At 30.7% G+C, this 12388-nt stretch overlaps 1 protein-coding gene across 7 annotated transcripts in view; it reads right to left on the minus strand.

Annotated features, from left to right (window-relative positions):
* Positions 1–12388, minus strand: part of LOC119615475 (zwei Ig domain protein zig-8) — a 316266-nt gene that overhangs the window by 47029 nt on the left and 256849 nt on the right. For all 7 annotated transcript variants that reach the window (XM_037971698.1, XM_037971641.1, XM_037971582.1 and 4 more), the window contains one exon: positions 6959–8254. In XM_037971698.1, coding sequence (XP_037827626.1) covers positions 6959–7052 — 94 coding nt within the window. In that variant the 5' untranslated portion in view covers positions 7053–8254. The remainder of the gene's footprint in view (positions 1–6958; positions 8255–12388) is intronic.

Consider the following 12388-nt stretch of genomic DNA (forward strand, 5'->3'; position numbering starts at 1 on the left):
AGTATTGCACAGCCCTGATTTTTCGCAGCCGTTTTACATTCACTGTGATGCCAGCAATACTGGAATAGGAAGCGTCTTGGTACAGAAAACTGCGGAAGGTGAAGAGTTTCCAATAGCCTTTATGTCTAAGAAACTCAACCAAGCCCAACGCAATTATTCAGTTACCGAACAAGAGTGTTTGGCAGCAATGTTAAGCATAAAGAAATTTAGAGCATACGTGGAAGGACATGAGTTCACCGTGATCACTGATCACGCATCACTTAAGTGGCTCATGTCCCAAACAGACTTAAACTCGCGCTTGGCAAGATGGGCATTAAAGCTTCAAGGTTTTAACTTTAAAATTGAACACAGAAAAGGCAGTAAGAATGTGGTTCCTGATGCGCTTTCTCGTACCAACACAGAAGATTTGTCCGAGATCCTAGGAATGAATTTGTCCGAAATAAATGACTCTGGGGTTTTCGTGGATCTAGAATCCGAGCATTTTCATAGTACAGAATACACACAACTACTGGACAATGTTAGGAAAAATTTAGATAAAACACCTGACCTTAGAATCATTGACGGCTTTTTATACAGACGAACTGAACACTGTTCGGGAGAACAGCTGCAGGACGACCTTGCATGGAAGCTATGGATTCCGAAGGGTATGATTCTAGAAATTCTTAAACGAGCTCATGACAGTCCTCTATCTTCCCACGGTGGAATAACCAAAACTTTAGAGAGGGTTCGTCGTTTTTATTATTGGCCCAATTTGGTAAATGACGTAAAAGAATACGTGAACTCCTGTGATGTATGTAAGAGTACAAAACACCCTAATTTTATAATGAAACCTCCCATGGGAAGAACATCTAACACCGTACGTTTTTTTCAAAAATTATATGTGGATTTCTTAGGTCCTTATCCACGGTCAAAGTCCGGAAATATCGGTATATTCATAGTTCTAGATCATTTTTCTAAATTTTGCTTCTTAAAACCGGTGAAAAGGTTTACATCTGACTTGATCGTGAAATATTTGGAAGAGTTATTTCATACTTACGGCACGCCGGAATCGCTAGTTTCTGACAATGGTTCCCAGTTTAAATCTACGAAATTTAATAAACTATTACAGGATTATGGTATAGGTCACGTATATACAGCAGTGTATTCGCCCCAAGCTAATGCATCTGAACGGGTCAATCGTTCAGTTCTTTCGGCAGTAAGAGCGTACATTAAAATCGACCAGAGTAATTGGGATGAATACCTTAGCAGCATTAGCTGTGCTCTACGTTCAGCAGTGCATTCATCAATAGGTACTTCGCCCTATTACATGGCTTTCGGACAGCACATGATTACCAACGGTAAATCATATGCCCTTTTACGCAATCTGGGAATGCTGGAGGATAGAACTTTAAAATTTGATCGGGAGGATTCATTTTCCATTATACGTAACAGAGCGGCTAGAAATATTGAACGACAACAGGATCGGAATGAAAAATCATATAACCTTCGATCTCGAGAGGCAAACTATGAAGTAGGACAGGAGGTTTTTAGGAGAAATTTCAAGCAGAGTGATTTAGGAAAGGGTTTTAATTCGAAGTTGGCACCATTGTTCGTTAAAGCACGGATTCGTAAAAAGACAGGATATTGTTACTACCAACTGGAAGATTTAAACGGGAAACTAATTGGTACGTACCATGCGAAGGATATAAGAACATAATTCTTGTACAAGCGGTATCAGTCTTGGAGTTTTTGTATCCCCAAGCCTGATTTTTGGCGGGGGTAAATGTAGGGCGCTTGTACCATAGTTTTTGCCAGCATCTAATTCAATAATGAACTTATATTTTGTCCTTAAATCGTACCATTTCCGTTTGTCCGTCTTTCCATCCATCCGTCCGTCCTTCCATCTGTCCGTCTGTCCTTCCATCCGTCCGTCCGTCTTTCCGTCCATCTGTCCGTCCGTCCATCAATAAATATCCTGTACGCAATTACCGAACACAATTCTGAAAATTATTAGGATTCGATATTTTTTATCAATATTTTAATATTTTATTATAAAATATTTTTATTAAATATATTTGGGGTATTTACGTGTTTATAAGAGTAAAAAAAAAAAAATATCATGTCATGTCATGATAATATAGTTAACGAGAAGATCATAATACTTCGCTGGGTGTTAGATGGTAAAACGGTTTACTAATGGTTGATAAAATTTAGTAACATCATACTTTTGTATGTATTAGTTCTTATTAGTATACGGTGAAATTATGATTATGCTATGACTTATGTATTTGTGAAAATGGTGTGCTGGATTAACGTAATTTTTCCAAGGAAATTGGGGTATAAAAGACATATTTTGTTAGGAATCGGTCTCTTTGCCTAAAATCTTTGAGTGAGTCTATTAAGCTCTTGTGTTCCCGGAAGTTAAAAGAAGAATTAAAATCATTTTTTTCTGTGCTTATAATAAAGTGAAAAACAAGTAAGTTTTTTTGTTTCGCCAAGCTTCGATCTCTTTACTTATCACAGAATTATAAATTTCATAAAATAAATATTGGATTAAAGAAAAAAAAAGATTTTAGGATAAATTATGAAATATGTATTTCTGTGCTTTCTAGTGAAGCGATTTATATGGCAACAAAATCCTGAGTAAAACGAACTAACGTTAGTGGGAATTACGGTCTTTTTTTTTGTTTTTTTTGTTAGTCGAAATCTAAAATCCCTATAAACCTTTGTCCGATTAGTCTTCGCCAGGATTTGGATAGGTACTTGATTTGGGAACGGAGATATGTACAGCACATGCTGTTTTCTCTAAACGCTGCTGGCAAAATCTCCAGTATAATAAGAAAAGGTAAATGTCCGGTAAATTTTTACAAGGAAATCTATATTTATTCATTTCATAGAAAAATTTCTTCCTAATTTGCCCAACAGCATACAAAAATCCCTTTTAATTTGACGGGAGCTTCCTAAACAAAATCTCCATCTGTAGTTTGAAGGATTTTCTTCGCCAGAGCCGGATTGGCCAGAAAACTTAACCTCACAATCGATGAGAGTAGGTGTGTGAAGTCTGGTAAAGAGTGTGAAGCTAAAACAAACAAAAAAACAACAGAAAAGAAAACCAGGCAAAATAGGAACAGCTTAAATACAAACCAGTGATTTTTTTTACCATAATAACAATCCTCTTATAAGTAAAACAAAAAGATATAGCCAGTGGTCTAAATATGTGTGTAAAAAGAAAAATTAACATCTAATTCAGAATTATTTACCAATAATCCCACTTACCTTTTAATTCGGGCGAAACTTAATAATTTGTTCGTTTTTTTTATAAATATGCATCCAAATTTTAATTTTATTCAATATTTTGTTTAAAAAGTTAAATTTGTAACTAGAAACGCTAAAGAAATTTGTGAAAATAAAAGAAAATGTGCAAAAATCCGACCAAATGTCAAAATATAGAAAAGTAAAGAACATCAAAATTGCAAAAATAAACAAAAATTACAAAAGTGAGAATATTTCGAGAGATAAAGTTCACAAAAACGGGAAAAAATTATATTATTGATAAACTTTTAAGAGAATTTAAGAAAAAATTATAAAAAGGTAAAAATAATAAGAATTCGCAACCCCTAAAATAGGCACGGTTTTTTTTTATAAAGTGGTGTTTTAAAATGTTAAACTTTTTGTGTAAATACTTTATTTAATCACCAAAACTATAATATTTTGCTGATTTTCAACCCCAACAAGGACCCAGGGAAAGATCTTTCACCGGAATCCTGCAAATATTAAGGTAACAAAGTTTTTTATATTTCCTTTTATTACCATAAATATATAACAGAAGACAAACCTACCCTAAGAGTGATAAATAATTATGTTAATGATCACTGTTAAAATTTAACACTGTTAATAACATTGAGTGTAAATGTTAACATCAATCAATGTTAAATATAACTTAGGGTATGTATGGTTTCTCTTTTATATATTATTTAATCACTAAAATATTATAATATTTGAAAAGAAAATGAAAAATTGTAAAATTTGATACCAAATATGAAGTAGTTTTATCAAATTAAATCATGGAAAATTAGAAAAACGCATTTAATTAATTTTAATCATATCAAAATATATATATAAAAAAAAACTAACGGTATTATAAAATATTGGCTACGTATTAAAACCCCACTAGGGAAAAAAATCAAAATGCGACAAATCTTATTATTTTAAAAATTTAGTGTGCATAAATAATTTGATTTTCTCTCGTTTAAAAGAAAAACTATATAATTTCCTTTTGCAAATTTCTTTTATTTTTTTTTTATATAAATTTAATTTATAAGACCTAATTTTTTTTAAATTTTAATTTTTTTAAATTAATTTAATTTTGTGAGTTATTTAAATATGTTTATATTTTCATAATGTGAATAACTTCTATTTTTAAATAACATTCCTAAACTTTGTTATTTCTCTTTTTTACTATTAATAAATGTTTTTGGATTTTGAAATGAATCTATAAACTAGTATTTGTCTAGATTTCTGACAGCCTAGAAGAAAGGGTTTGATAAATATGGGATCATACTCCAAATTTATGCTACTATGGACATGATCAAGGTTGGGAGGGGTAATAGTGTGTTAACAACTATACACACAAGTTAATTCATTTTTCACACATTAATCCTAGGATATACAACTTTCTTTTTCTATATTCTTCCTATCATACTAGAATGATTTTACCATTAAGCATGCAAAAGTTAAATAATTCACTCTGAAGTTCTATTTAACGGGTTTAGTATCTCTTAACCTACCCCATTAGCCGACGAGACGGTAGCCGGAATAAAAATTTGCATGCTATCTGAAACTAAACACTGAAAACCTTGTTAATACTCAATATTAACTTACCGTTGTTTGCTACATATGTTAAAATTTCTTCTAGAAATTATTCTTTTTAATTAAAAAAAGTTGTTAGGAGTTTTTACATTTTTGTGGAGAAAGATATAATCAATTGTCTGTCTTTTTGCAACTTTTAGAAATATTATTTTGAGACTCAACAAAATGTATATTATTGGTCTTTATGGACTTTTGAATCAATTTAGCTCGCAAGTGCAATTTCTATAATTTCAGATAGTTTCACAGCTCATATTTATGATCAGAAAAATTGGTGGTAGAGTAATATTACCACCAAATTTTATTAATATCAGATTTTATCTTTATTTTATGGTTTACATTAATATTAGAAACAAATTAAAGTCGGTTTTCTATATTATAGCTAATTGAAGTCGTAGTTTGATTTCCATAAAATTTACTGGAAAAATTTTCCTGATTTTGTAGATTATGTCGCCAAACCTTTTTCAAATTATGTTCATAATTGTGGCCTATGACCGCATCGGAAATTTCGGATAGACGGACATTGCACTATGCGCCAGAGGGTGATGCTGTGATAAGGGATGTAACAGAAATTAATTTTGTATTTTTGGCTAATATTAGAAAGAAACAATTGAGAGTGTTTTATTTTCGGCTGTGCCGAATCTCATATACCCACCATCAAACCGTATGCCATAAAAGGATCGTAAAAGTCATTTTCTGATGGGGACCTTATATAAGGGGTAGGGTCAGTTATGGACCGATTCATATAAAAGATGGTAGATAAATTTTGGCTAGTAAGGCACATACTTATGTCAAATGTTATTGATATGCTTGTATTTTGAAGCCAGTAATGAGCGTTAAAGTCATTTTCTGAAGGTGACCTTATATAGGGGATAGTGTCAATTATGGACCAAACCTCATAAAATTTCGTATGGAGATTTTGGAACATATGAAACTTATTTATGTTTAATTTCATCGCTATACTAACACTTTTAAAACATATATGCCCGTTAAGGATGTTTTATGGGGTCCCCCATACAAGGGGCTAACTAAACGTGGACCCATATTGCCCATTTGCAAGGCCAAACAAACCCTTCGTATAGGGAATATTTGTAGAAAATTTCAACCCTCTAGCTCATTCCGTTCGGACTCTATCGTGTTTTCAACAGACAGCCAGACAGTTGGACAGACGGACGGACATGGCTAGATCCCATAGAATTTAATAAGGACCTAGAATTTATATACTTTTGTGAGTCTATGACCAATATTTCGATGTATTACAAACAGAATGACAAAATCAATACATTATCTGTATTGGAGTTAAAAAAATTAAGATTTGTAAATGTCATTGCAATGAAAAAAATACCCCCCATATTTTTAGATGGTGGGTATAATAATGCACTATAGCTCGAAAACAACTAATGTGATGAGAAAGTATTCCTCAACCAAAATGTAGAAAATTAAATTCTCTATAGAAATTATAATGACATCAAAACGCGTACGACGCATAGTAAACAATATATTAGCTAAAAAAAATTTGTGTAACCTTTGACCTCCAATATCTCTCTTAGCGCACACGATATTTTCGGTGACTTTTAATACCTTACTAATTATGCTAAAGAAATGAGCTATGTGCCAATTTTCATTTAGCTATCTAAAATTCCGCAGCAAAACCCTTATTTTCCTGGGCCCGATATAAAAATTCGAAGCCATAATAGTTCAGGTAATTTTTACGAAATATACTTTGTAAACATATGTTTTGTTACACATGTTATGAGAATTAGTCAGTTTGGCAATAATTAAAATGAAAATCGAGCACATTAATTTTTCTATTATTACATGATACTTGAATCGAGGCGTATGTGTTATAAACCATTTATAAAATATTAATCATACGTATGGATATTGTTTATGTAACAATGTCACATAATACTGCCCATTCTCGAATGTGCCTTATAAGAATTGCAGTTGATTGTTTTCAGATTTTGATAAGAATGCAATAATTTTGTCAATGTTTCAATTTGTTTGGATCTAATTAAAAAACTTTTAAATAATTGAACAAAGTAGTACATTTGACATTTACATTTACATTTGATGAAGGTCACTTAATATTATTAAAAACGAATTAACTCACCTGGTTCCAGTGTTGTCGCCAGTAAAATGGATGGCAGGCAAAGTAGAATGATACGTATTTCTAGCATGTGCATTGGCATTAGTATTGGGAACATTTGTAGTGGATCCACCAATTGTACTTCCTGTTACAAAACCAATGCTGTTGGTATAGTTTGGAAGTAGGAGTTGAAGGTGGTGATGCCGCTCGTTGTCACACACTTAACATTCGTCCCGATGATGTGATGCGGCAATGAACGTTGCTATTGTTGCTTTTTGTTCTGCTGTTATCGTTGTTGCTTTTCTATCTATAGTTAGTTACTGTATGTTTTTGTTGTTGTTGCTGTTTTATATTTCTTTGATTAAGGTTAACGTTTATTTAAATATGAAAATAAAACACGAAAAATGGAAAACTAAAAAAAAACTGCAATTGTATATAAAACACTGATGTAACAATAGTGTTTTATTATTTTTGTTTTTTTTTTTCTGTTGAATTGTTGCACAAATGATAAATGAGACTTGGAAGATGTCAGCCTTAAGTGTTGTACTTGCTCCGCTGCTGCCACTGTTCTTGTTTCTCAGGGTGAATAAAGGGAAAAAATGTGTATTGTTGTGGTGTTGTTTTGCAATGACAATAAAATTAATTTTATTATGTTGCTTATATATATTTTTTACATTTTTCTCCCCTACTAATGGTGTTTTGTATTGTTACTATTTTTTTCTAATGAGACTTACTACTATTGGTCCAAGTAGGGTTTTTCTATTATGAGAATATGGTCGGTTGCCATAATCAAACTACGCTGTATAATTTTTCAAAGTCTTTATTTGTAATCTTTATGTTTTTTATTTCGATTCCTTGTGTTATTGTAAAGTTGTGATGGCCTTTGTTATGCCAAAATGATGAATGAATGGTAGTTGATGGTAAATTGTATAATATAATTTCTGGTTTAATTCTTTCTACTGTGGACCTGTATTTTATTATGTTCTCAATTTGAATCTTATTTTTCGTAAGTTTGCAATGTTGATATCAATTTTTAGGACACGCCATACAACATGAGTTGCAAATTTTGAAATACGAGCTTAAAAACATTGTATTATTATGCATTTTTAAACTTATATTTGGTTTTTGTTTAATTTTTTCTGGTTTTCTTTGGATTTAGTTTTTGTTTTGATGTTTTATTATTTATCGTATTATTTGCTTGTGTTTTAGCTTCCTTCCTTTTTTCACTTGTTCAGAAGTTGTTCATTCTTCGGTTTCTTTCCTTCCGTTGCATTTGTAAAGTTGTATTTCATTCTAACGTCTTTTTTTACTAAATTTGAACTGCAAATAGAAATGATGAGGGAAAAAATCATTTAGTTTTTATTACATTCAATCTTGAGTTAAAAAAATTAAATCGTTTCATTTGCAATTTTAATTTTTTGTAATAAAAGAAATTGTGGAAAAATAGAAAAAGTTTGATTTCCGCTTTATTGTATCAAACGTAAAAATGTTATTTTATCATAATATTTTTGCAAAATTGTAAAATTTTTTTTTTCTTCATTTTTATTTTCAATTTGCATATATAATTGATTTTATAGTTCATGGAATATTAAATTTCATATTGCAATAAGAGGAAATAAAAATGGTTACTGCATGCAGTACGACTATTAACTGCAGAATTATATTTTTCATAATAAATCGAAATTATAAAACCGCAAGTGCAACACAAGGCACAATAACAATTTGATAATAAATTACTTTTTGATGAAAATAATTGTGTAGTGATGTATATATGTATGTATGTATATAAACTACTTTTCAAGAATTGAATGCAAAAAAAAAGAATGCTGTCATCAGGATTTTTAATTTACATATAGAATTTATTTCGCAATGTCATTTAGTCACTTTCAAAATTAACACTTATGGGGATCATATTGACTTTAATATGTACTTTTAATTCATAGTCAAAAGAGCAAAATATTACGCAATATATATTAATTTTTGAAAGGTGGCCTACTTACAGGCTTGGTTCAGATATAGAAATAAAATTTAGTGTTCAGTAATATAAAACTTAAACAAGGAAGCAATTTTATCAAGTTATTTCAGGATGACACTTGTATTGAGGTGAGGGGTATACTAATTTTTACAAATTTCAATCGGCCTCAATTTTAAAATGTAACTGTACTCTAACCGTATAACTCAGAATGCCTACACTTTTTAGTCATAACTATTCCCTACTTTTATATTAAAATTTGTATAAAATGTTGTAGCCCATTATAAACAGTACCATATGTTTTGATAAAAATAGGTTTTACTTTTCGATTTTACTTATCTTTGTTAAAAAAGTATATTGTATGGAAACTTTTAACTCATTTTTCAATATGATTGATCGTTAAATAAGAGTGGGAAACGGAAAACTTTATTTTGGCAATTATGTTAATTATCTAAATTACTGCCGAGAAAAAGTAGTAAAGTATATAGAAAATTTCGTCCACATGCTACTTATAAAACATAACTTGATTTTATGGTTTGATAAGAATGTATAAAAAACTGTTGTTATTCAATAAAATAAAATGTCCCTTATTTGTGCTAAGTAACTAGAACAACACTTACTGTTCTTTTTATTGATTGAGTTGTAAAGTATTGTGAACTATTTTGCATTTTTATACGTTCCCTATAAAAACAATGGGAAATATATTGATTTTATCATAACTCTTGTTACAAATAGAAATAATGACTCACAGGTCCTAATTAAATTCTAAAACTATATAGCCATGTCTGTCCGTAACGTCTAAATAAGAGGATTTAGAGGGCTGAGGAACAAGGTTGCTGAAATGAACGTAAATTTTTTCACCTGCATTTTCTATTAGAAGTGCCCTTTTGAAAGTTAGTTGCACAAGTTAGAATTTATAATGTCCTAGCTATACTCAGTGTGCTTTGCTACACTAAAACCAAGGTATATAAAAAACACTTTACGATTTTGAAGACTCTAACATATTGGGGATGCCACGCAAATTATTGCAAGTTCGCCAATTTTTCCAAACGTTGATTTAGATTTTAATGTAACCTATCAAAAATTTTAATAATATAATAGTTTCCCAGATGTACGATATTTTGTATTTAATTCATATGGAAGATGCTAAGGTCCTTTTGAAAGTCCGCCCAGTTTTCTCTAAATGTTCACATGAATGTCAAAGTTGTTCATGTAAATTTTTCTAGCTCTAATAGTTTCTCAGATATATGCATTTTCTATTTAATTCATATGGGAGGTTCCAATTTGCTAGTCCGCCAATTTTACCCAAATGTTTACATTGATGTCAAAGGATTTTTTCTCTAATAGTTTCCCAGACATACGATTTTTTCTATTTAATTCAAATATATAAATATCCAAATAAATGTTAAATTTCTACGTGCAAAATTTGAAGAAATTAGGTCCATTAGTTTCCCTGACAAACGACAAAGCAACTTATTACTCAAATATTCACATGGATTTTAAAGTTGTTCTTGCAAAATTTGAAAATTTTAGCTATAATAGTTTTTCAAATATACGAATTTTTCTATTTAATTCATATAGGAGTTCAAAGCCCCCCTAATAAAAGTCCGCGCTTTTTTCCCCAAAATGTTCAGATGAATATTAAAGTTCTTCCTGCAAAATTATAAGAAGCTAGCTCTATTAGTTTCCCAGATAAACAAATATTTGTATATTTTATTCATATGGCAGGAGCAACGCCCCCCCCCCCCCCTAGTGGTTGTCCGCCAATTTATTACACAAAAGATTTGCATGGATGCTAAAGTTCTTCGTGCAAAATTTGAAGGTTCTAACTCTAATAGTTTCCCAGAAAAGCGAATTTTTGTATTTAATTTATATGGGCATGCCACGCCTCCTACTGCTAGTACGCCCCCTTTTTCCTTAAATAATCATATTGAAACTAAAGTGTTTCCGGCAAAATTTGAGGACTTTATCTGTTATATTTTCTCAAATATACTAATTTAAGATTTTCTTCATATGGAATGTGCCACTCCCACTATAGCCATTCCGCCCATTTTATCCAAAAATATTCTTTTGGGTGTCAAAGTTGTCCATACAAAATTTGAGGACTCCATATAGTTCCTTCTAGACATACAGAAGACACATTTCAGAAAAATCGGTCCAGCAGTTTGGCTGTCTTCAAACACACATTCATTTTTGTGTATACAGATGTGAGTGCCACGCCCCTATTGCTTGTACTCCAATTTTTCCCTCAAATAATCATGTGGATGTCAAAATTGTCCATAAAAAATTTGAGGACTCTAGTTGTACCTTGTTCAGAGATATTCGACTTTTGAAGTAGCGGGAGTGGTACCCCTTCCCACTTGCAATTTCAAAATAAAAAGTAACATATAGTTCCATCCAGATATAGGGGAACATACACTGAAAATTTCAAGAATATCGTTTCAGTGGTTTAGCCTCCTATAAGGTACAAACAAACAAATAAACAAACATACATTGGTTTTTATATATATAGATTAAATGAAGAATATCGGTCATTTATAACGTTTATAGTTGGCTTAAAAATCAGTATAGCAATTAAAATCGACCAAAAAAGGATAAGAAATAAAATCTCTACAAAATTTCCTGAGAATCCGGAATCGCTGCTTAATAAATCATATACCTACAATGAATCAACTTATATGATGGTGTAGGGTATAACCGTTTTTATTTAGTTTTAAATTAATCTAAATATCCTCAGTTGCTTTGCGATTATTGTTGTATTTCCATTCTAAACTATTTTCCCTTAAATCCCTCGTTTTTCTTAACGAACAGTATGGAACATTCCACAGTGTGCTATTTTGTTTTATAAATATGTAGTTATATTGATTTACTTTTCTAAGAAATCTAAAAACATTTCAATTGAAAGTTTGTGAACTGCGTAAAACGAAGTACAGAGACATGTTTTGTATGTAAATTGAATGCAGGGCGAGTATAAATGAAATTGCAATGTGCAGCATAAAAAGATTCACAGAATATTATAAAAACAAAAACTGTTGATTGAATTCCAACTGAGTACAAAATAATGATTTTTTAAATATTGAATCTCTAAAGTAATACTTTCTAAATTATTAATAAAACACGAAAAGAATGTATGAATTATATTAATTAAATCTCGTACTTATTTTGGCGGAAAGGTAAACAGGTAACATGTATTTGGTGTAAAATAAAACCAATTAATTTAAGTTTTAATAGTTTTTAAAAAAATTTTACGTGCTGTTATAAAAGTGTCATAACTTGTAGTTTAACACAACTGAACTTTTTTAAAGTTAAACATTAAATAGCCAAAAGCGTTTGTACTAGAGTTTCACTTACAAAGCTGTGCAAATTGTTTGTCTTGTGATTTTTTTATTCTTTGCATTTCCGTAATACAATATTGGCTTTTTGCCGACTTAATTAATTTTTAATTACTCCATACTTTTAGCATGTTTTTTTCTATTCTAATG

Source organism: Lucilia sericata, unplaced genomic scaffold (genome assembly GCF_015586225.1).
Source record: "Lucilia sericata isolate MDLA Ls3-8-SP2 unplaced genomic scaffold, ASM1558622v1 Contig000002F_arrow, whole genome shotgun sequence".
In the NCBI taxonomy this organism is placed as follows: Eukaryota; Metazoa; Arthropoda; class Insecta; order Diptera; family Calliphoridae; genus Lucilia; species Lucilia sericata.